This window comes from Ochotona princeps, chromosome 7 (assembly GCF_030435755.1).
Source record: "Ochotona princeps isolate mOchPri1 chromosome 7, mOchPri1.hap1, whole genome shotgun sequence".
NCBI lineage: Eukaryota > Metazoa > Chordata > Mammalia > Lagomorpha > Ochotonidae > Ochotona > Ochotona princeps.
In genome coordinates, this window is record NC_080838.1 from 11,567,725 (window position 1) to 11,593,043 (window position 25,319).

The 25,319-nt window shown below is 34.7% G+C and overlaps 1 protein-coding gene across 2 annotated transcripts in view; it reads left to right on the plus strand.

The window, feature by feature from the left end:
- The window catches only part of TTC29 (tetratricopeptide repeat domain 29), a 256,810-nt gene that overhangs the window by 71,466 nt on the left and 160,025 nt on the right, over positions 1-25,319 (plus strand). For both annotated transcript variants that reach the window (XM_058666674.1, XM_058666675.1), the window contains 2 exons: positions 15,746-15,969; positions 22,214-22,399. In XM_058666674.1, the coding sequence (XP_058522657.1) occupies positions 15,746-15,969; positions 22,214-22,399 (410 nt within the window). The remainder of the gene's footprint in view (positions 1-15,745; positions 15,970-22,213; positions 22,400-25,319) is intronic.

A 25,319-nucleotide genomic window follows, 5' to 3' on the forward strand; every position in this document is an offset into this window, starting at 1 on the left:
ATGCAGAGACATTCACCGGGCTCTGCCATGCAGTGGGAAATTCCTTGCGGCCCTGCCTGCAGTGGAACAATACTTTTCACACCTTCATGTCTTCCGCACCCACTGCACGGACTCCAGCAGGAAATCACCCTTGTGTTGCCCTAGCTACTCAGAAGAAATGAATGTTGCATTGTGAAAAGAACATATAAATATCTCATAAGTAATAACCCTACTACACAAATCTTATAAGAATTATTTATTTAAAAAATATGTTAAGTCCAGATGGTGTCACAATGGAAGTGGCCATTGTTTTTTAGGTGAAGAGAGGTTAAGCAGACAGTGGCAAAATCCAAATCCAGATTTGCATCATACAGTTTACTGTGATGAGGGGCTGCTGTAGTACCTGGCCATTGTGAAACACTTAACTTTTCTTTTTAATTATTATTTTATGATAGAGTTCCATGGGCTCTGGGATGCCCCCCAAAAACCTCCACTCTCCCATTGATTTCCCTTAAAGTAGTGTAGTGTTTCATAATCTATTGTAAGGCCATCATACTGCTATTTAAGTGTATCCTAACATTGTACGTATGGACAATGGCAGACAGTCCAGCATCCTGTTATCAAGATGTATTTAACAGTTTCATTGGGAGTTCATCTTTGATTTCGAAGTAGAGATGCATATTGTATTGTATCTGGATGTGGTAGCCTCTATTACACAGTTATTATACATCCTCTTAAATAAAAAGCCATAAAACAAAATAAAAAAAGAAAAAAATAGAATATTAACATGAAGTTAAATAGCATAGTTATTCTGTACAATAAACAATATGTTGATGAAGAAATGAGAAAATTCCAGAATCTTCTTGAAGCAAAAGATGCTACTGTGACCTATGAGTCAGCAAAGAAATTAGTAAGAAAAACTTTTTTGAATAAATGAAATTAGAACAAAATTATCAACCCCTCTGTGATGTAGCAAAACTGTATCGAAAGGGTTATTTATCTTGCATTATGCATAAAGTTTGCTTCATATGATATATGAAAGAGAACATATGGTATTTGTCCTTTTGGGATTGACTTATTTCACTGAGCATAATGATGTCTAGTTGGGACCATTTAGTTGTAAACGATATGATTTCACTATTTTTAATGGCTGAGTAGCATTCCATGGAATAATGTACCACAGTTTCTTTATCCATTCCTCTTTGGGTGGGCATCTGGTTTTTTTTTTTTTCTATGTCTTTGCTATTGTAGGTTGTGCTGTAATGAATATAGGGCTACAAATCTGTTTCTCATGCAGATTTCATTTCTTTTGAGTATATTCCCAGAAGTGGGATATCTGGGTCAAAAACAGCAGGTCAATTTTCAGTTGTCTTAGCACTTTCCACACTAATTTCAGGAGTGGTTTTAATAGCCTACACTCCCACCACCAGTGAAGGAGGGTATCTTTCTTCCCACATCCATGTCAGTGGGTGTTGTTAGTAGAGCTCTGAATGTAGGCCAATCTCATTGGAGCTAGGCAGAACCACACTGTGATTTTTATTTGCATTTTCTTAATATCTAGACAGCCTGAACATTTTTTCATGTCTCTTAGCCATTTGGATTTGTTCTTTTGAAAAATGGCTGTTCATTTCCTTTCCCCATTTCTTCAGAAGATTTGTTTTGCTGTCATTAAGTTTCTGAAGCTCTTTGTAAATCCTGAATGTTAGTTCACAATTCCAGATTTCAAGACATACCACAAGGCAATGGTAATCAAAACAATCTAATACTGGTTCAGAAACAGAGAGGATCAATTGAACAATATAGAAACCCAGAAGTGAACTACACTAATGTACAACCAACTAGAATTACCTATGAAAATAAAACCAAGAATAGCCTGGAAAAATCTTGGTCTCTGTAACAAATATTGTTGTGACAATAGGATATCTGCTTGCAGAAGTAGGTAAGAAGACCCCCAATTTTCACCTTATGTGAAAAATAGCTCTAGGACCTGGTATGGTGGCTTAGTGGCTACATGCTTGCCATGTTAGCACCCAGCTCACATATGGGCGCTGACATGTATGCTGGCTGCTCTACATCCCATCCAGCTCCCTGCGTGTGAGCTGGGAAAGCACTAGCATGGCCCCATGCCTTGGAACCCTGCACATGCATGGGACACCCTGAGCAAGCCCGTGGCTCCAGGCTTCCAATCGGCTCAGCTGTGGCAGCTGTGGGCATTTTGGGAGTGAATCAGTGGGAGAAAGATCTTTCTGTGTCTCCTTCTCTCTGTAAATCTGCCTTTCCAATAAGAATAAATAAACCTTTAAACAAAAATCAGCTTTAAATTGGTTAAGGACTCCAGTTGCACCCAGAAACCTTCAGGTCTTTAGAACAAAACACTGGAGGCACTCTACACGATATAGGTGCAGACAAATTTCCTGGAAAAGTCAACAAAAGTACAGGCAGCCAAAGCAAAAATAAACAAATGGGGCTACATCAAACTAAGAAATCTCTGTACAGCAAAGGAAATGGTTAAAAAAGTAAAGAGACAATAAAAATAGAATGGGAGAAAATATCTGCATAGCCCAATAGGTAGGGTACTAATATCCAAGATTTACAAAGAGCTTCAAAGCCTCAACAACAATAAAACAAACAATCCTGTGAAGAAATGAGTGAAGGAAGCCAGCAGGCATTTTCAAAACAGCAAGTTCAAATGACTGATAGAGGAAAAAGCATTCAGGCTCCTTAGCTATTAGGGACATGCAAATGAAAACCACATTGAGGCTCCACCAAACTCTAGTGAGTTTGGCCTGCATTTGGAAATCTAACAATAATACCTACTGGTGGGAGAAGAATGCCCTATTCTGCTGTTGGTGGAATATTTACTAGTGCAGCCCATTATGGGAATCAGTATGGACAGTGCTAAGAGAACTGAAAATGGATCTACCTTATGATTCAGCTATCCCATTTCTGGGAATATATCCAAAGGAAATGAAATCTTTATATGAGAAAGTGACTTACTATCCTGTGAAGATATTGAAACAACCCGTATGTCTGTCTAAAAGAGAAATGAATAAAGAAGCTGTGGTATATCTACTCTGTGAAATATTACTCATCATTAAAAAGAATCAAATTCTGTCATAAAAAAAGGTCCCAGCCTGAGACTATTACGCTTGGTGAAATAAGCAATCCCAAAAGGATAAATACAATGTGTTCTCTTTGATATAAGGCAGCATTAATGCAAAATACTAAGCAAATGGATATATAGATAACCATATATTGGATTAACTGAGAACAGAACTACACCATGAACCAGCAGCCACACTGCTGTCCGCATATCCACGGGAAATGAAATCACTATGTGGAAGAGACACACGCACTGCCCTGTTTATGCAGCTCTACTGCAATAACCAAGAAATAGAATAAAGCTTAAGTGATCATCTGTTGATTAACAGATTGACAAAATCTGGTTCCTATACACCATGGAATACTATTTAGGCATAGAACAGCCAAAATCTTCACATTTGGATTGAACAGAACATTAGATTAAGTGAAATGAACCCAACACAAAAGGCAAATTGAGTCTATGTTGATCTCATAGAAGGTAAGAGTGTAATGGATGAACCCGGTGCCATGACGTAGTGGCTAAATCCTTGCCTTGCAAGCACCAGGACCCCATATGAGCACTGATTTATATTCTGGCTGCTCCACTTCCCATCCATCTCCCTGCCTGTGGCCTGGAAGGACAGTAGAGGATGGCCCAAAGCCTTGGGACCCTGCACCTGTGTAGGAGACCCAGAAGAGGCTTGTGATTCCTGGCTTCAGATTGGCTCAGCTGCTTCTTTCTGTAAATCTGCCTTTTCAATAAAAGTAAATAGATCTTAAAAAAAAAAAAGAACATAATGGATGTGGACATTTTGATTAATGGATACTAAATTGTAGCAAGCTCAAGTAGCAAATTCTGGAATTCTGTTGCATATTAGGGTGACTATTGATGTTAAGTTAATGTTCTGAACATTTCTCTATTTAAAACAAAATTCTAGAAGATAGGATTTTGGATGTTCTCAAATGTTAAATATTTGAGGAAATGGATATTTTACTCTGATTGGATGTTACACAATGAATATGTATCAAAAGACCACATAGTTACCAATAGATATAATTTTATGTCTAAAATTATGGATAAAACTAACGTCACAATGGTTCATAATCATAATTAATTTTAGAAGAAAATGGAACAAAATCTTTCAAATATGCAGAAAGGGCATTGCATTGTACCCTCAATGTCAGGACACACTTAAATAACGGGCTGATGGACTTATGACTGCTTTTGAAGGACTGTACTATTGTGATAACAAGGGGAGCATCAGTCAGGGAATAGGATTTGGGGAGGGGGTAGGGAATCCTAGACCCTATGGAATTGTATCATAAAATTCAACATTAAAATATGCAGAAAGATTCCTTTTAATTTAGAATTACATATGTAAATAAAGTATAAAGCAAAAGTGAGGATAAAATGGCTTTTTGTTACAGATAGTGAAAGAATTCACAACTATCTCTTTTCCTTTAGTCTTTGTGTACACCCTCGTGGTTTACTCTGGGTTCCAGGTAGCAGGAAGTATATTATTAACGAAAAAGGTGTGAGATCTAAGAGCCATTATAGCTAAGAAGTCCAAAATAAGTTTGTACCAAACAGCTATTCCTAACAATAAACATCGGAAAGATCTTGCTGTTTAGAAAATGTTCTGGAAATTAGTTTAGGCATATTCATTCAGTGCGGTATAAAATGTGGAAGGGGATATAAGGGCGCTCAGGAAGATCATGGAAAATGGAGCAAAGATGATTTTGGTGCTAGAAAACTTTGAAGTTTGTATATACAAGGTGTTTAAAAAGTTCGTGAAAATGCATGGTAAGCAACACTGCACATGTTTCAAATTTTTGCATGAAGATAAAATAAACTTTGAGTACACTTGTACTACATTTTATGTATCCTCATGTATTATACAAAACATTAATGTAAAAATAAATCCAATAATATTTGCAAGGAGACTATTAATTATCCCAAATAGTTTCTCCTGAACTGAAATGCCACTTTTATTAAATGTCAATTCCTAATGTGTGTGTACGCATTCACACACATCTGTTTTTATTTAAATTTTACACAGGGCAAACAGTCCTCCTTTGCCCCAACTGATTGGATTTTCTGGTATAAGACCTGCTCTGAGTGATTCTTGAAGTTATTTTGTCAAATGCATGAAAACTAACATTCAGTTTTTACTACACTTACACTGAATTTATTTTACTTTAGGGGGATTGATACTAAAATGCCAAATCTCAAGCTAACTAGACCCTGAGGTTTCAGTGGTGTCCAGTGACAGCAGTGATGGCAAAGCCATCATGTTTCAGGCATTAGTGCAGATGACTCCACTGTATCACGAAACAAAGCTTTTTGCTACATTTTTTTTAAGACATGCATTATCAAAAAAAGATTTTTATTTAAGCTTCTGCTTTCTTTAATCAAGAGTGAATTTTAAACTTTATTAGGTAGTTTTTTCTCATGTACTGAGATTATCACTAAGTTTCTTAATTTTCCAATTATGACATATTCTTGCAGTTGTCGTTATTTTAATGTAGTAAAACTGTTTCTTTTGCGTATGTGTGGGGGTATTTTCATTGTTTTAATGTACTACAGCCTGTGTTTGTATTTTAATCGATTTTATTTCTAAATCAATGAGCTACAAATTTTCTTTATACGAGAAATTTTCTTAAGAACGTTTTGGGATTTGTGCAGTGAACTAAGGAATTTCTTATGCTTTACGGTCCCCTGGAGTGTTTTTGATGAAATGGAGATTTCAAATTATTGACAGATTATTAGACCTTCCCTGTAGATCTCAATGCTTAGCTCCTTTGGCGGGAAGGAAAATGAAGGAGAAAGGAAATGGGTCTATTGTAATGTGTTTAGTTTTTCTACAGCCAGTTTGCTGTGTGGTGTTTATTTTTCTTTCAGTGTCTGTGACAGTTTTTTATGTTTACTGTGATAAAGTCTAATGTGATATTTTCTGGTGGTGTTTAAATCTCTCATGTGCTTTGAAATATTCTCCAAGTCCTGTCGAAGTATAGATAATGATGGCTAATAACATGAACTCTTTTAGACTCTCCAAGTTGGTATCTCATCTCTGTTACTCACCGTGTATATAATTGCCATTTTATTACAGTCTCTGTACCACGTTTATCTGTGAAGTGGGGATAATAGCAGTATCTTATAAAAATGTTGAAAGGTTTAAGAGAACTATATGCACAGCATTGAGAATAGCACCTGTTGTATATTTATATATTATTATAATGAGAAAGTGTATTTTCCTTTTTGTCTCACTTGCAGTACTATTTTTGGTAACATTTCTTTGTGTTGGTAGCACAAAGATTTCTTTGTGTTTTCCCAAAACCAGTACTTTTGTTCCATGTGCCAAAATGTTGTCTTTTTTTTTTTGATTCGTAAATTTGCTTTTAACGTTTCTTTTCCTGTTATTTACTTGGGTTTATTTCCTTGTGTATATTTTGTTAGGCTTTACCCTCCTACCTCCTGAGTTGAAAGCCTCCTTCACTTGTGTGAATTGCTACTGATTTTTATTAACTGCACTGAAATCTGTAAGATTCATTTTGAATCTTCTTCAAGGGTTAGTTTTTATTCGGATTCTTTTTTTCTTTCAATTCCAAGTACGCGAAAAGTTTCATAGTAATTTCACGTTTAGATACTGAATAAAATAGTTACTTTTTTGGTTTGTAGGAGGATGCACAATTGTGGGAAAAATCTTGTGCTCTGTTCATGTACTGTATGCCATCAGTTTATGAATTTGCAGTATAACCATCACATGATCAGTTTTTAAAAGCATTCTGCTATATCTTAAAAATGACTATATATTCTCTATTTGGTAGAAAAATCTGTCAGGTTCTAGCAGTGAGCTTGCGTGTGTTATTTCAGTGAAGCAAGGCAATTGGCAATTCCTATAATCTTTTTCTATAATCTTCTGAAAAAGTTTATTAAGACCAATTTCTTCTTGTTCTGGTAGTTTTATACATTTTTGGCCATTTTAGGTTATTTGTCACCTGCTGCATTTCTCAATAAGTTAATTTTATAGAAATTTCTGATAACTGTGACCTTTTACTTTTTTGTCTCTAAATTTTACTTTCTGTGAAACTGATCATTCTATAAGCTTTTCTTTTGCTGGCACATGCACTATTATATGGGAATAAAGAAGAGATGACATGTTACATGCCAGCTATTTCATGTTTAAGAAAGGTTTCAACTCAGGAATCTTTTATCTTCTTACAAACATTTCCTTTTATTCTTATAATGTTCTTACCAATGCACATATATCAGTTTTCTAAATGTTTGAAATAGATGTAATAAGATTAGTATGACATTCAGGAAAACAAGATATTTATATGCAGTTATCTGCCCAAAGCATCAAAACAATCAGTTTGCTTTCCATTTTTGTCAGTTTTGGTGATGTCCCAGGAGTTGGGTGATTGTGTATGTAGAGTCCACGGGAATCCTGGCCTCACTGTTCCTATGTCAGTAAGTAGCCTTTTTGTAATGGTAGTTAGAGTATGTACTGAAAAATACAGTGTTCCTATAGCTTATGGTTTAGCAGTTATCTTTTTGGCAACTAAATGAATAATAGGAAAAAACATATTCTGTGCTTTTTAACAGGAAAACTGAAATGTTTAGTGAAATGATCTATCCTTGTGAGAAACAAAAACTTTCAGGAATGAGCTCAGCTGGTGCCCTTCGGTAGTCAGAACTTAACTCTTTAAACAACTGCAGGTTTCCCACCCAAGAGACATTCCATGAGGGAGCTGCAAAGATATTACATTGCTAATAAAGACGTGAACATGTTTGTATTCAGTTTTAGTTTATGTAATTTCACTCTGTGTATTTTAAACATGTTTTATTTCTCTTAAACATTTTTCATGTTGATAGTTCAATGCACACTATTTTTTCTCTTCATTTTAATACTTTTAAAAGTGTTATCAGGGAATACGTGTTTGGCGGGAGCAACGTTAGAATAAATAAGACAGAACTGTAAGATGTGAAGAATTGATTGGTTTACTTTTCCTGAAGAAATTTCCTCATGCAGTTGCTTAATATGTAAGCTTTTTCTTGAAAAGGTTAAAAAAAGTTCTAATCAACTTTTGTACATTATGTAGAACTTCATTTTCTAAACTCTGCAAAAGAAAGTTTCATATTTAATGGGAAATCATGAATTATTCCATTTATTATCTACTTCCTCCTTTCAAAGACATGATCTGGATAAAAGGCGGGGTGAATAATTTCAAAAAATACAATACATTTTTAATGGGAAGGTGCAAACTACGGATTCTCATGACTATTAGCAAGTGGAGAGGAAACAGAATTTTACTTGCAAAACTCATCAAACTCTTGCAAAGATTAAAAGTGTGACACACTTTAGGAAAAAAAGAATACAGGAAGCTGAAGTTTTTAATACAACTTGTTGTTTTTTCTAAGTTTGGTCTTTATATCTCCAGTTTTCCATCTTTATTTAGAGTTTGATTTTTAAAATTTAATTTATATGGAAACTAGAGCTTTTATTCGCAAAGATGTGTAGAGAACTGAAAGAAAAATTTAAATGACAGTATTTGGTGAAAAATTTTCTTGGTAGTATTTTTAGGAAGGAAAAAAATAGAAAGCAGCATAGAATTGTATTTCAAAAAAAATGACTTATTTTGCTTAAAATCATATTAATAACAGCACATTAGTAATGATTAGTAACAGTTGTACAAATATGTACATATATGTACATATAATCATATATGTACATATATGATTAGTAACAGTTGTACATACTGATTAGACAAAAACTCAAAAAATTCATTTGATGAGCTAGTGTGTTCTGTTCACATGTGTTTATACCCAGTTAGTTGTAGTCATGAGATCCCATCCTCTGCCTTCCTCCTTTTTGCTTAGCTTCTTCTGGTCGTAATATCAGAGAGCACTGTGAAATATTATGTTACTTATTCAGACTTTTTAAAAATCATTCCAGCTCAATGTAAAAACTGACATCACTTTTAGCTTTATTTCTCAGCTTTACAGCTTCTGTCTGTTCTACAGTTTAAAGTTACAGTGTCATTTGGAAAAAAGAATGGGATTCTAGCTGTTCACCTCAATTAGCCGAAGGTGCATGAATTCCTGTGTTGTCATTCTAGTTGAAAATTAGTTTCTCTGAGAATGTGTCTTTAAAAATAGTTATTCCCTGTATTTCCACATCAAATCTTTGGTTGAAAACCTTCCTTCGGAAAATAAAAAATTGAAAATAAAAATTGGCTAGAGAGTTTGAGGGAAATAGACAGTTACAAAAACCGAATGTGTAAGTGGTACTGATGATGTCAAATTTCTAAGGAACAATTTTAAGAATCTTTGTTGTTTTTTTTTTTTAAACAAAGAATGAATGACACTGAATTGCTGCACCACAGCTATACCTGGATAAATATTTGTTAATGCTTTACAAATATGGATGAATAGTTTATTCACTTCCAATGGGTTACAGTCACTTTACTTTAAATATTTAATTCAGTGTGATTCACCTGTGTAATTTTTCACATAATCTATGCATAAAATCTCCTCTAATGTATGTGAATGATGGAAATATTTTTCCTGCAGTAGACAGATATTCTATATATTATAAATAAAATCACCCATGCTGATATGAAGTCTTAATATGTTCATCTTTGCTGATCAGATTTTTATGTATTTTATTTGTTGTAGAAGCTATACTAGTAAGTATACTATTTATGAAATATTGCAGGTGGAGCCCTATTTCTTTGCTGTTATTAGATTTTTTTAAATTAAACATTGAATTTGAATTAAATCTTTTCTAAATGGTAGTTTTCAGTTTGTTCCTGTGTGTTTAAAATGTGAAGAGTCTGAATGTAAGTTTCAGTTTTTAGTATTATGAAACTGTGTATTATCCAAAAATATAAAGCAAAGCATATATGTAATAATTTCCTCTAAAGATTCATATTATTGAACATAAAACTACTTAGAAAAGCACATAGAAAATCTATCCCCTAATCTCCCTAGGGGTAGGTTCTATTTATTTATTTTTTTTAATTATCAAATTAGCCTGAATATAACCAAATTTAAAGTGAACCAAAATTATTACCACATTATTTTTATTTTGCTTAATATTCTTTTGTTGATTATTCAGTTAAAGATGAAATAATTTATTTGGATAGTAATTTTAATGAAATTTAGAAAAAGTGTGACTCAATAAATATGTTAGGGTTTTAAGGAAGTTAAAATGTTACATATTGTAATTAATATGGAGGATTTTATTTAAAATTATATCAAAATGTAAATTTTCTACTCTTAACTACTGCACAATACTTAACCCTTTCAGAATTACATTTCACCAAGCAAATAAATTTTTATAAAGGCTATGACATCAAAATGCTTATTATATGATTAGCTGTAATTACAATACTGGGAAGAGATTTTTTGTTGAAATGTAAGTTTGTTAAATTTGTCTATTGCTGCAGTGATTATGTTCATTCAGTGTTAATTGTTTAAGGAAGTTCTGAAAGTTTTGGGAGAATTAATAGCAATTTTCATTTTAAATACTAATTCTATTTTAATAGCTAATTAGACTAAAAGATGTTTTTGAGATATTAACATGTAATAGTTAAGGTAGATCGTACCTAAATAAGCAGGCTTTATCATTACTTACTTTTAGTGGATACTCTAAGCCTCTGAGTGAATATGTTTTGCAGAAATCATCACATTTTAAGTTTTTAATATGCATGTTATTTGCATGAATATAAATGCACCCTTGAATATATGCATGTTTATAAAATGTTTAATTTATTTCAAAAGTGAAAAATGATTTGTGCTGTGCCACCTGCCCTGTTTACGTTAACGGTTGAGCACTGGTTAACTGAGCTCAGAGACAGTAGCATATTGTACTGTTACCAAACAAATGAGAAAGAAGAACTTGCATAACTGTACATTTATATTCTTTAAGCATCAGCTTATTTGCAAATCAATTAAAATATCTGCTTAGGTGGATAATGAAAATTATCAAATTAGCATGATATGACTGCAGTTTGCTATATTTCCAGTAGATGCCCCCAGAGACCAGTCAACTCATTGGAAATCCTTTAAATTTGAAAAGGAAGCATTATATTGGACTTTTTTCTTCTTATATTTTAATTAACACAGAAACTAAATTGAAGATTCTTAAACCTTAACTCTCCATGAATTTATTATTTTCCAGAGCTTGTTATTATTATGGTGGCAATAAAATTGTTAAGCAGTGTTCATCTCCACTATGACTGATAAATGTTCAAAATCTAAATGTGTCAACTTAAGAAAACTGCTTTCAGTTTGAACTGTAGCTCTGAAAGTTTCTAAAATGAAATCGTTATAAATCCAGGTTAGATTTTTTCTTTAAGATTTTTAACTTCTTCCAAGAAAAATCTACATATTTGTGGGCTAGGAAGGTACTATATCCTTGTTTTAGCTTTGAGGAAAATTATTTTTTTCATAAAAATTGTAAGACAGACTCAATACCTACAACTTTATCAACTGAAGTGTTTATGGCAGGAAATGGCTGCTTTTTTTTTTTCCATGTTAACTTTCTGTAATATCTAGCTACACTGAAAGGTATGGTTAAAAATGGTGATTCACTCCATTCCATGGAAGTTATATTAACTACAGCTATTTAAGTATTAATTTAAGTCAACGTAATTATCCCATAGGTAATTCCAATAACATTTATCCTTCTGATATGAATGTAAGACTGTTACAACTGACACACAGATAATCCACTAGTGAATTATAAATATCAAACTAATGGAATAAAGGTATTATCCTGAGTTTTGAGTTTATCATTGTCAGATTAAATAAAATGTTGTGATCTCCTTTTAAATGACTTCTTTTAAATGCTTTTGAATTATTTTACTGAATGTGAGGTTTCACCTTGATGTTATCATTTTTAATTTAAAATGTGGAAAATGTACTAAACATAGCAATCTTGTTTCAATGGGATAATCCTTTTTCCCCAAAATTCGATTAGTAATACCTTTAAATCCCTTTGAAGGAGTCACTTAGGTAACTAGTGTGGCATTGCAAACAATAAAATAAGTTTTATCTGTTGATCTTTTTTAATAACTATAAAGGTACACGATTTTATCCTTTGAAATGTTTGTTGTTACCATTTATTTTCTTTACACCTGCAATTATGAATAAATGTAGTTAACTTAGTTTTCATGGATGCTCCTGGGCTGTCTGCTCCCTCCGTTTAAGGAGGGGCATTCTCTGGGGGAGTGACAGGATGATACTGATTTGTTTTCTCAGTCCAGGGATTCACGTGTATGAAGAGAGTAGCATTCAAACTGAAGAGTGCACTGGCATTTTATTTCAAAATAGCCTAAACTTCCAAAACAAAACAATTTTTTGAGGAAGTAATACAATGTCAAATGCTTAAACAGTTGATGCAAATAAATAGAACATTGTGCAGAAGAAGGAAAGATGAAAAAGCAACCATGTTTGATGTGGGAAAATGGAAAGATTGTGGAATTTACAGACAAAGAAAGCTGGATGCGAATTCCAGCTCTGCCAGTTGGGAGCTTGTACGATCCTGGGCAATTCACAGCCTCACTGAAAAGTCTGTTTTGTTTAAACTGAATGTGGAAATGGAATTTTAGAATTGCTGTGTTTGTTAGGATTGATATCTGCACAGTTGTGTGATGCCTGACATGTTGTGGGGTCCCTAATAAATAGAAGTTAATACAGAACATTGAAAACAGAGTTTAAAGTGACACATTAATTAGGCATATTTCCCACTACCACTGTGTATTTCACTTCTATGGAGTTATGTCAAGTTATTTAATTTTGCTTACCTTTACTCAGCTTTGTTTAGGGTCTTGCAAGTTTCTAGAAAAGTTTTAATGTAAACTCAATAGTTAACCAAATCTCCATTGTATAGTGCTTTTAAGTGGCAAAAAGACCAATATGAAATGTGTGATTACTTAATTCCATTCTGGAGTCTACCTCTGTCCTGTTGCCTCCATGTCCAGTGCAGCCATCCACTCCATGCCCAGGGACCAACCACTTGAGCCATTGCCTACTGCCTCTTCAGGATGCACAGTAGCAGGGAGCTAGAATTGAGAGCAGAACAGAGACTTGGAACAGGTGATGGTCAAGTGATTGTATCTTTACCATGCTGTGGATTGCCTGTTATTTAGGGAGTGAAACAATAGAGGAACCCCTGTGTCTGCTTCTCAAAAATAAACAAACAAACAAAAAAAGCAAACCTTATGTCCAAAGAAAATAACAAGTTAATTTAAGTTTTTTGGTCTATTTCTAGGTTGTAACTTTAAGAAATCTCAGTGGGAGCAGGGGCTAGATGACAGCATTTATTCTTAGCTCTTGATCTGTAGTGTATTTTCCTGTCTGGCTCTCTGGTCCCAGCCAGTACACTGTGGATATCGATACTGCCTTTAAGCCACAGGCATTCCACCAGGGCCCAGAGGTACATTTCAAAGTACAACGTGTACAGAAGAGATACCAATGAGTGATTCCCCACATATGTAAAAATAAACATAGAAGCACAAGGAAGATGAACAAAAGTATGATACCCAAAAGTAACATGATAATTATACATTAATACTAGACTGTGAAGACAGTGAGACTGAAGAAATACTTTAAAAAGAATTTGATATTATTCTAAGATTACTGAAAAACATAAAGAAGCAATTACATTAGATAAGGAAATCTACATGACATGTATGAAAAATTCTACAGGGAAATATACTGAAGAAAAATCATACTAAAATGTCGGAAGTGAAGAATTTAATGTAAAAAATAACAGCGGCAAGATTCAAAAACAAACTCAAAGAGGCATCAGAAAGAATATCTGAGTTAGAAGACAAATCTTGAAATATCTCAGACAAAAAAGAAAAAGAAAAATCAGAAAAACCAAGACAGTGGTTCAGGAACTATGAGGTGCCATGAAACAACCAAATACATGTCTTTGGAGTTCTGGAAGGAACAGAACAAAGCATTCAATGAAATACTAGCAGAAAGTTTCTCCAATTTGGAGAAAGCTTTGGGCATCCAAGTATAGGAAGTGCATAGAACTCCAAATGGGCATGATCAGAAAGTCTTTATAGTAACATTATAGTCAAATTTTCAAAAATAGCAGTAAGGAAAATATCCTGCCTAATGTTTGTATGTCACCAATCTCTTGCTTTTATATCCTTATTTTGTTATATACCTCAGATTTGTGACTAATGGAGTTTGGGCATTTTTTTATGCTTGTTTTTTAAACACCAGGTTTGAAAATTAGTGGTGCAGGCCTCACAATCCCTAGTGTTGTAGGTGTATCATTTCATTTGAGTTCTTGGGCAGCATAGTGACAAAGGTGGGATGCACAATATTAATAAATATTTTTAAATGACGAAAAGCTAATGTCTGGGGAAGTTAGATAAAGCTGTGTCGAATATGTGTGTTCTCTTGATCAGCTTTTTTTTTTCACTCCCCATGGAATTACCAAAAGCATCACATCATTACAGTGGTTCCAAGTATTATTCTCCTGAAGAAATCCAGAGTAGTGTAAAGTTCTGTATTTGGACCCAGCACTGTAGCCTAGCAGCTAAACTCCTTCACTTGCATCCACCTAGATCCCATATGGGTGCTGGTTCCTGTCCCAGCAGCCCAGCTTCCCATCCAGCTTCCCTCCTGTGGCCTGGGAAAGCAATCGAGGATGACCCAAAATCTTGGGACCCTGCACCTGCATGGGAGACCCAGAAGAAGCTCCTGGCTCCTGGTTTCGGATTGGCTCAGCTCTGGCCATTGAAGCCACTTGGGGAGTGAACCAGTGAATCAGTGAATCTGTCTCTCCTCTCTGTATATCTGAGTTTTCTGATGATTTAAAAAAAAAGTCTTCATTTTACTATCTGATATTTTAATTGAATAATAGCCATGCACAGGTGTCATCCCAAAATATTGCTGTTTCCTAAATAGAAATCCCCATCACTACATATTGTATACTACTCATTTTTACATTTGTTGGGCATGTCTTCCAGGTGTAATGCAGAGTATACAAGAGAGTTGAGCCTTTTTGGTCGAAAGTGGTGTTGGAACTCAAAAGTTATCATTTGAATAACGTGCAATATTCACTTACCACTTTGCTTCTTTGCATGTTACTTACTATTTCTTAGAAGTAAATTTCTAACTCAGCAAACCACCACTAGGTTGGTTGTAACTGAAAGTAATCTAAAAGATAAATTTGGCAGTGGAGCTCTATAAACGTTTTCTGCATGAATGAATAGCAAATATGCACAATACACAATGAAAATGATGGATATAGAGCAGATTATGTTTGTAGATTAAATGGCAAATTTTTAATTTTTGCTAGACACATTTTGTTTTTTTCTTTCTTTGTGTGTATGTAAGAGATCCTAGTGTCTCAGTTATGGATGTTGGCAGTGTACTAGCTTATCTGTGCTCTTAAAGGGAGCTCAGTCATGAAACGGATATGTTTATAATTTAATTTCATTAAAATTTCTGTTGTTAGATAGGTCCAGATGTCTTTTATCAAACTGAAGCTGTCTCGTTATAAATGTTTGAGGCAAAGTTCTTTTGATAGTTTTCAGTGCTTTCTCAGAAGTGAAAAGCACTGTGTGATGCAGCCTATAGTTATTAGAAAACAAAAATACTGTGTGAATTAGGAATAGAATATAGCTTTGAGTGCTCTGATTCTGCTCCCAGTCACAGGAACTCGTACAAGAAGAACATCTGTGTGGATATGCTGCGGAACGGTTACCACAAATCCTTCACTGAGCTCTTCGGTCTCATGGAACACTGGGATGCCCTGAGGGAGACAGCGAGAGTGAGGTCCCTTATCTGGCAACAGAAGCCCTTGGAGGAGCAGCCGGATAAACTGGACTGCTTTTACTATTACCTGACCAGGGCTGAGGCTGCAGAGAGGAAAGGTAAGTGGAAGGAATTGCGGGGCAGGCACAGTGGGAACAGGGCACTGAGCATGGCTGAAGGAACTTTCAGGTGGTTCCCTGATCTTTGCAAACTGTATTAATGGATCACATGATAGGAGGGCAGTGCTGGATTAGGCGGGGCGGTGCTGTGGAGACATTGGGATCTCCTGGTGGTATCATTCTAAGGTAGGAGAGATGACGCAGAGCACCCCAGTACAGCTCCAGTGCTCACCAGTGGGTTGGAATCTTCCGTAATATTAACAGGAAACGTCCCCAACCTTGTTGTTAACATGTATTGTATTCTGCATATTGACTGTCACTGAGGGGATATTATCAAAGAGCACTGTCACTTAAAAATTACTCTGCATTTCCAGATTACCTTTGGCAATTTTGTCCAGAAATCTGGCACTGAAGTAGCTGGGTTTGATCCCCCGTTCTGGCAGCTGACTCCACGTTGCAGCTAATGCTGAGTCCAGAAGGCAGCTAGCAATAAAAATAGCTCAAGGAAATGGGTTGCTTGCCACCCACATTGGCATCCTAGTCTCAGTTCCAGGGTCCTGGTTCCTGCTCCTCTGGCCATTGGGAGTATTTGAGGAGTGAGCCAGCTGATGAGAGTTCCGAGTTCTGTGTGTGTGTGTGTGTCTTAACCTCTCAAATAATTAAATATTAATTTATCTTTTGAAGTCCAACTGGTTTGAGTCAACTGATTTCCATTAGTGAACCATGAAAAGAAGGGAAAACCTGCAGTTTACCGATGTGAATAAACTTCTTAACTTTCCAAGACATTAAGGTTTTTCCTCTTCTAAACTTTTCCAGGAAGTTAATTTATGTCAGACATTGAAGAAAATCTCTTAATTTTGCTATCATTATATCAATATTGTATTTCCTAATAGCATATTAGCCATTTTAATTGGTCATCTATGGATTGAAGAGAAAAAGGAAATCCTAGAATTTGTCATATAAATTTGATATTCTAAAGTGTTATTTTCTCTAACTTTCTGGGTTAAAGCAGAGGACTAAAAAAAGAAATCTTAAGTCCCAATAGGACAGTGTCTGTGCTTCCTTTCAGGCCTCTCTATGAGAAAATAGAGAGGAAAATGGTAGGCGCTATACAGAGCAGTAGAGGAGCCTCTGTGTGTTTCTGCCTGGGTCCTAAGCTGACTGCAGAATGAGACACATCCAAAGGTGTGGACAGCAAAACAAGTAAACATGGGTATGTGGCAGAAACGTGGGAAATGAAATACTGAACTGCAGTACTAACTAAAAAAAAATCTATTGGTGAACTGTAAGATGAATTTTCATTTCATTTCTCAAGAGGTTAACTCTTGTAAATTGCTATTCTAAAAAGCTTACATTCTGTTTTCATATTTCAAGATACTTCATGTATCTTGATATGATTCTCCTTTTCATATTCTTGGATACTCATTCCTATGAAAAGGTCACATGTTTATTTTACTGCAGCGTTTCTACTCAGAGCTAATTATCAGCATGGAAAATATAAGTGCATTTAAAATCTAAATTGGTACATTGAGAATAATACTGAAAATTTCTTCCTCTGAGTTCAGTAACACTTGGATTCATCCTTCCTATCATTTCCAATCAGATACTTCCTTTCACAGTAGGGGTTAGGCCAAGCTGAAGTCTGGAGCTTGGAACTAAAAGTGGGTCTTTCAAGTGAGTGGCGGTGACAGGAGCCATTGAGTCAACACCTGTCGCCTCCTGGGTGTGCATTTAGCAGGAATGTGATGGGGGAAGAGGACTCAGTATTCCAACAAGGCAATGAGACATGAATGTAGTCAGCCAAGTAATGACTTATTTGCTACACCAAACACCTGCAGCAAAGTCCAAGATGCCACAAAATTTTAAATTTTGCCTTTCAAAACTATCTCTTAAAATTCAGATACATGAGATCTCAATGTACATGTTTTATGTTCAAATGCTTCATAGTTAGAACCTAACTTTGATGCTAGAGTCCCATAGTGATATACTTCAGATCATGAGATATTTATCCCTGATTAAAAATGCTGTGAATACAACATTGAAATATAATGTTTTTTCTCTTAAAAAAAAAAGCTTACATTCTGGTATTAGCCCACAATTCCAAAGTGGTATTTATACTGAAAGTGGAATTGATCAATATAAAATTTGTCTATCTTTCATTTGTAAGTTGAATTTCATCATATCTACTCTTTTTGATACAAAGTTAAGTAGCATGAATATGACATATTTCTAATTTGTCAAAAGTGTAATAAGTGCATTATAAGGTAACATATAATAAAATGTTTTATAGTTACATGTAAAGCATTTAAAATACCAGATCATCTTTTTTGAGGTAGAAATTTATAATCTACCTCAAAATTTATAATCATCTATTAAAACAAAATTACCTACATGCATGAATAAAAATACTTCTCCAATGTCAGAACAAAGTCCAAAGCTTGAAGTTACCAAGTTTATGCAAGTGGCCAGAACGATGAAAGAATTTCATTTCTTCATGGGGAAGTTTATCATGTATTCATAGTAATGGAGGTTTATTTGTTAAATGAGCCAAGATTATCTCATTTAGAATAATTGTTCTGTGAGGTTATTTCCTACATATAATGTGTGGTTGAAAAATAAGATTTTTAAATTATTGTAAAGATAAATTTACCAGAAATAGTTCAGATGAAGGACATACAAATGTTCATATGTTTAAAAAAAAGACGGTGAGTTATCTTTTCCCACTTTGAACACATGAACTTTACTGGGGAAGCACATGACTTGAGTCAATCCAAAATGTTCCTGAAAATGGGATGTGTACATTGAGTCTTATAATACATACACACATAAGCGTGTGTGTGTGTATGTATGTAAAATATTAAGATCTGTTACTGCAGTCTCGAGTTTCCTACCCATATGGTCATGTGGTCTGAGGCAATTATTCTGAAATAATGTGTTTCAGAGCATTTTTGGTGCTTCTTATTGGAAAGACCATCACTGTTAGGGTCACAATGAAGTTCATTTCATCAAAGCTATGGCACTAAAAAAAAAAAGTAATCTCAGGTTAGTATTCTCTCCTGGGATGTCCAGGACCACTACCCAATATTATTTAAATTACTTTATGAAACATCATTTGCTCATTTGTTTGAAGAAAATTTAAAGTCATATGTAAAGTAAGCTAGTAATTTCTTTTTGTATTATTTCCCATTTCTAAAAATGTTCTTTGTCCTTAAAAATTTCCCATTATCTACTGTTGTAAATCATCTCTATGCCATCTGCAATGTTAGCATTGGGGTCTTGAAGCCCATGGGACTGGGGAAGGGATGGCAATAATGATAATGGGTAACCAAATCAATAGATGATTCAAACATTGTTTCCAGTTGACTTTTAAATTATTGCCAAGGGTTAGACAGCAATTTTCCTTTCTAATAGCATTTGGGATACACAAACTAAACTCCACTCAAGACTAAAGCAGAGTTCCACAGGATATTTATAGCTTTTATATAATGCAGAACAAACAGAAAAATATCTGGGGAAATACATTTCTGAATTGCCAGGTGAATTCTCATTGAAATTAAGCATTGTTGTCTTATTACTAGACCTATCAGAGCCTTTACTAAAACTGGCCAATGCACTGAGGCAGAGAAATTAGCCAAGAACACTTGTTAAATTTATTTCATCCTGGTATCTACCTTTCAGAGAGCAGGAAAAATGCTGATTTAACTATATAATAATAGAATTGATTTTCCTGTTGACATTCCAAGTGACAGTTCAAGGGTGTGCTCTCTAAGCTCCTTAAAATAGAAAGAGCAGACATCTGGATTAACCAGATTCAAAACGTTAATATTTTCTTTTATTCTTGATAATCTAAAAGAAGTTCTAGTTTTCTCTAGAAAAATAAGTTAACTGACAGGTAGTCTTTAAATATGACATCTTGATAGTATATGAAAGGATATTTTTAAAAGTTGATGGATAATGAATGGAATTAAAAGATGTTTATTGTGTAACAAAAAAATTGAAATCCATGCATATGTATTCTTTTTTTAAAAGTTCATGGAAAATGAGTATACTAAAAAAATTCATACAGGTATTTTAAACATTTTTGCACTATATTGGATTTATTTTTAAATTCCCTTTCATGGACTTTTGAATTACTCTCATCTAACTTAGTATTTTAAATAATATTTTAAAATGCTTTTCTAATAATCTCAGTAACAGAAAGTGAAAACATTTTTACATCAGGCTATCTTTTTCAAACTGTATATATGCCTTTTATTAAAATGGGAAAAGATAAATGGTTTAATTCTGAAAATAGTTCATCTATATTCAGTAAGCACTCTACTAAGACAGGAAATACTACAAAACAGATTTTTAGTGGTCTACTATTATTAGGCAGGAAGTTCCTAAAGGAATGCTAAGGCCCGGGGGAAGTCACATGTGAATGCAGAACCTGTGTTGGAACTAGCTCAGTCACTTTCTGTTTCACTTAAACATTGCCTATGCTGAATATCCTGAAAACAAAGAATGGCTTGCCATGGTCCTGGTTCCTCCCAAAATAAGGCTTTTTAAAAAATCATTTTGCTTTGAAATAAATATTACTTTTATGAAGAAGTGTATGTACAAGATTGGCATAAGTTTTAGAAATTTCTTTCAAACCTTGGAATGATTTGTTTCCAATTCTTTTTAATCTGTAAAAGTACATTTTTAATGATTGGTTAATTATATCACTACACCCTTATTGCAATTTAGTCATTCAAGGAAGAACCTAGTCTGATTAAAATAAGACTTAGTACATTAACTAAATGTTTGGTTTTTATACAAGTATAACCACATTGTTGACATTTAATACTGCTATAGCACCTAGATTAGGGAGTATACAATAGAGATTACAATAGTGAACAGGAATGGTGTCTAACAGTATTGAAATAAAGCTTCTGTGACTGACAGTCAGGAATTAAAAGTAGCAACCAAAAACACTAACCTCCCAAATTACATATTTCAAGTTATATAGGCACAGTAGAAATTATTTCTTCCATGAACATTATAACTTCAATCTATGTTTATGCATTTTCTCAGGAAATACTATTGTTTTCAGCCTTTTTTACTTTTGGAATTTCTTGATGTTAACTAGTGGACAATATTGTTCACACTTTTGACCCCTTCAGGAATATATGGGTTAATTCTTCCAGTAGTAGTGAAAATTGTTATCAGTAAATTCTGGTAGATCATAGTTATCATAAAAAAAAATCTTTGGAAGAAGAGCCCAAAGACCATCAGATTTTTTTAATTGCACTTTCCACCTCTGTGTATAAAAGAGAAAAATGTTGAATTTGTTCATATTCACCATTAGAGCAGGATTTATAAAAGTGAGATGCAATTTATTAACACAAAGAATTCTGTTTAGGTGCAATGTTGCAATAGAGTTGGTTGCAATAGAAACTGATTCACAATTTATTAGTACACTCCTTTTTTGTATATATAGGTCAGATGCCACTCACTTTTGGGAAAACACCTAGAGGGGTTTTAAATAATAAACTGACAACTGTTGTGTGAAAGGGGTAACTAACATTTATGCATTTTCAGCAAGGAAAAAAACCCCCAGCAATGTAGCAGTGGATCTTTCTCTCTTGTCCTTTGTCCTTATTGACGCCAGTAGCCAGTATTCCCAAGAATCCTAACATTGCCTGAAATGTGAATTACTGGAAACATCTCTAGAAAGTGTATGGAGTGTGCAGGGCCATCCTGTTCACTGTTTCTTACACCTATCATTCCCATGAATTGACTCTGGTGTGAGTGAAAAGATTGTAGTATTTCCATATTTTTCCCGCTTTCTCATTTCTGTGATGCTTATGCTGTGGTTAACAAACATGGCTGTCTCTGCAATCTCTAAGTACTTTTCAAGCCTCCAGTGGGAAAAGTATCAATAATACCACATGCTCCCCTCTTGCAAAAGAACTATGCACATTGCTAGTAGGTATTAACCTGACCTGTGTCATACACATCATCTTTTATTTCAACCAATGCGTCAATGTCCAACATGTTGAATCTTAAGAAAAAGTTGTATTAATCTGCATATTTTAAAACAATGTAGCTATTTCAACAGTTAGGGAAGCTTATTTTTTGTATGTAGGTTTGCTCTTCTGAGTAATTATGCTTTTAAGGGAAAATAGGAGATGAATGTCATGATATGGATCTGTGCTTCCAAAAGCCTATGCCTTGAAGAATCTTTCTCATGCACATTATGGTTTTTTCCCCCCTTTTAAAGAATTCTTTGAAGATGTATACAACAATTTGTATGCTCTGGCCTGTTACTTCAGTAATTCTGAGGACAAGTGGGTGAGGAACCACTTCTACGAACGATGTTTTAAGATTGCCCAACTGATCAAAGTTGATGGTGGGAAGAAGGAAGCCGAGGCATATGCACACATGGGTCTTCTCCACGAGGAAGATGGTGAGTGGGAACTTCCCCTGGCTTCCTTGAATGTACTGTGAAAGATGCTGAGATCATGCAACCAGGGAGCACCTTGGGGGCTGAGAAAAAGACCTAATGTTGTGGTGTAAGGGTGTGAAGTTTGGAGATCAAAATGCATGGGCCTATGATGTGTGAACTTGGGTAGAACATTCGTTGCAGAAATGTTCCATGAAGAAGATTCATTGCTGGGCTGCTGCATGAGTTCTCAGCCTAGAGCTAGCAATGGAATCCTCATTAAGGCATTCCTTCCACCTTTCTCATGTATCCCTCAGGCCATGCTGTGTGCTTGTGGATTATTTTGTTTTCCTGGCAGCCCAATTTGTTGATTTTAAGTTATTACTCTATGAATGTTATTACCCCCAAAGTGCTTAGGGAAAATGCAAAAGTATATTGCATGATTTTCCAAATGCCTCATACTACCTATATATAAGCCAACACTCACAGATTAAATATCATGCCAGTATGAAATTCAGTGTTACACAAAGTATTACCTTAAGCCAAATTTTAGAAGAAAAGAACTAAATGTTGCTAAATGTTCTATGATGGTGGATCAAGAATTGCAAATAAGAATTTAAGAGTTACAACTATTTACGGAAAGATGGTACGTAAATATGGCAAGAAAATACAGGGAAAGATGAAAATATTTTATCATAAACAATTATATTTGTTTCTTCAAAAGCAGAACCTGTTTTGCAAAAGAATTTTGACTTTGGCATTTGGTTAGATTTGAAAACATTTATTATTTTCTGGTTAGACTTGCATGGGACTTTGATGAAGGAAAAAGAATATAGGAGCAGGGTTTTACTTTAGGAAGCAACAAGTAGTAAGGTTACAAACTAAGTAAAGCAAAGGAGGATCTCCAAGGTGGTCAGGGGCAACTTCATGCAATCAACCCAGGGAGGTACCATAAAAATATAGAAAGTGTGCAATCAGACAGCTTGAATCGGAGGAAGGTATGAGGGAATCCTCACAAACTGGTGTGTGGTCTGGAAAATGGGTAGAATTTAGAGAAATTGGAACCTGTTCTTCAAGTGGAAACTGTATACATAGAAACATAATTTTGGGAACAAATAAATGAGAGAAGAAAAAAATCTACTCAAAGTAGGAAGTGAATTTCTGAGCAATGTTGTGGAATCAAGAGAGATGCCAGCATACAAAGTATGGAGATACACTGTTGGATACTCAGGGCCAGAGAAGGAAGATGGTCTAAAAGTGTATGATGCAAACTTTGGGGAAGGGGAGAAGTGGAAATATGATTGGGTATGAGGATGCTACATGAAAGAACATCTATTTAAGAGAAAGCACTTAAATGTTCTATTCAGTACAATTTATGACATCGTAAAAATCCAGGATTAGTTAACTCTATGAAACAACCTTTATTCAGTAGCATTGTGCTCTGTCATAAAATTGCAGATCAGAGCAAAATACAGGTATTCATTCATCAAAGACTGATCTAGAACCTGGAACCAGGGAATAAAGCAGTGAGCAAATTAAAACAAAGTCTCTGCCTCACAGTTTACATTCTGAAAAAGAAAAAAAAAGCCCTAACAATAAATAGGTACGTAATATAGAAGTCAGTAGTAGTAAGTGTGGTAATAAATAGTGAAGCAAGAACAAGGGAATAGACAATGCTTCTTTCACATAGAGTGTTCACTTATTAGAGGGTGAGGCATGAATGAATTAAGAGTGAGCTCTGAGGAAATCAGGGGCATTCGATTCCACAAGCAGGTCACAGTAAGTGCACAGACCCTGAGACCCCGTCTGTGGAGCATCTGAGCATGCCCTGGGAACATGGGGAGGTCAGTGGGCCAGCAGCTCAGTGGATAAGGCGGGGACAGGAAGGAGCTGTAGACACAGGCTGGGGATAGATCCCTTGAGAACATGGAGCCCCATGTGAGGACTTTGGATTTTAGTTCTGTTTGTGTCGAAACCCACAAATACGTATTGATTTGAGAAACATTAAGAAGAAAAATAAGATACATTGTAAAATATATTTTATATGTATTTATATTTGATGTATCTATTATGTAACATAATTAAATATGTCTATTTTCTATATATTTTATAATCATGTAGTTTATATGTTTTAAATATAGAACTTGGGGCTACACTGATAAAAAATCCAGAGTGGTCTTAATGACAATCAGATCATTGATTTTCAAAAGGGTATTATGAATATTATAAATATTTCTACAACTTTTATTCCTAAATTTTACTGTAACAGAAACATATAAAATAAATCTTCTCTAGATTGCCATGTAACCTATCTCCAAAAATGTTTTGTCTTTCAAACTGAAACACCATGCTCAATGAGTCCCGTTTCCTCTCCCTCTAATTTTGTAGTCTGTTGAACATATTTCTATTGGAGGATTTAGACAGCTCTTTACTAATGATTTAGGCTCTCCTTCAGCCATTCTTGGAGTGTCTCCTGATGATGATGCCCATATCATTTCAGTTTTGGATGCACAGGGCTGAAAGGAGCAAGAGCTTGGGAAATTTCAGTGGGGTGGTGCTGGTGTGAAAGTAAATTCATGTTTGTTCTCATTTTAATGCTCCATCATACAGCATGCTAATATTAACCCATAATCCATAATAAAGGAAATGTTTTGGAGGTACAGAATTGGTAGTTTTGTCTTTGAAATTACTTTTTAAGCTAGAATGTATTGTTTTGCTTGGGAAACACTTTGAGATATTATATATTTTTTTGCCCCTTAAAATATGCATAGATGATAGAACCAGGCCTTTAGGGCCTGATGAATAAAACTGAGCCAGTGTTGATGGAAATTCTGGAGAATTGCAACATCACTGGAAGAGTGCAGTTTTTGTAGTTGGGTAGAATATGTGTGAGAAGATTGAACTAGTAGTATCAAAACATGAGGCTAGAATAGAGTGAGGACTC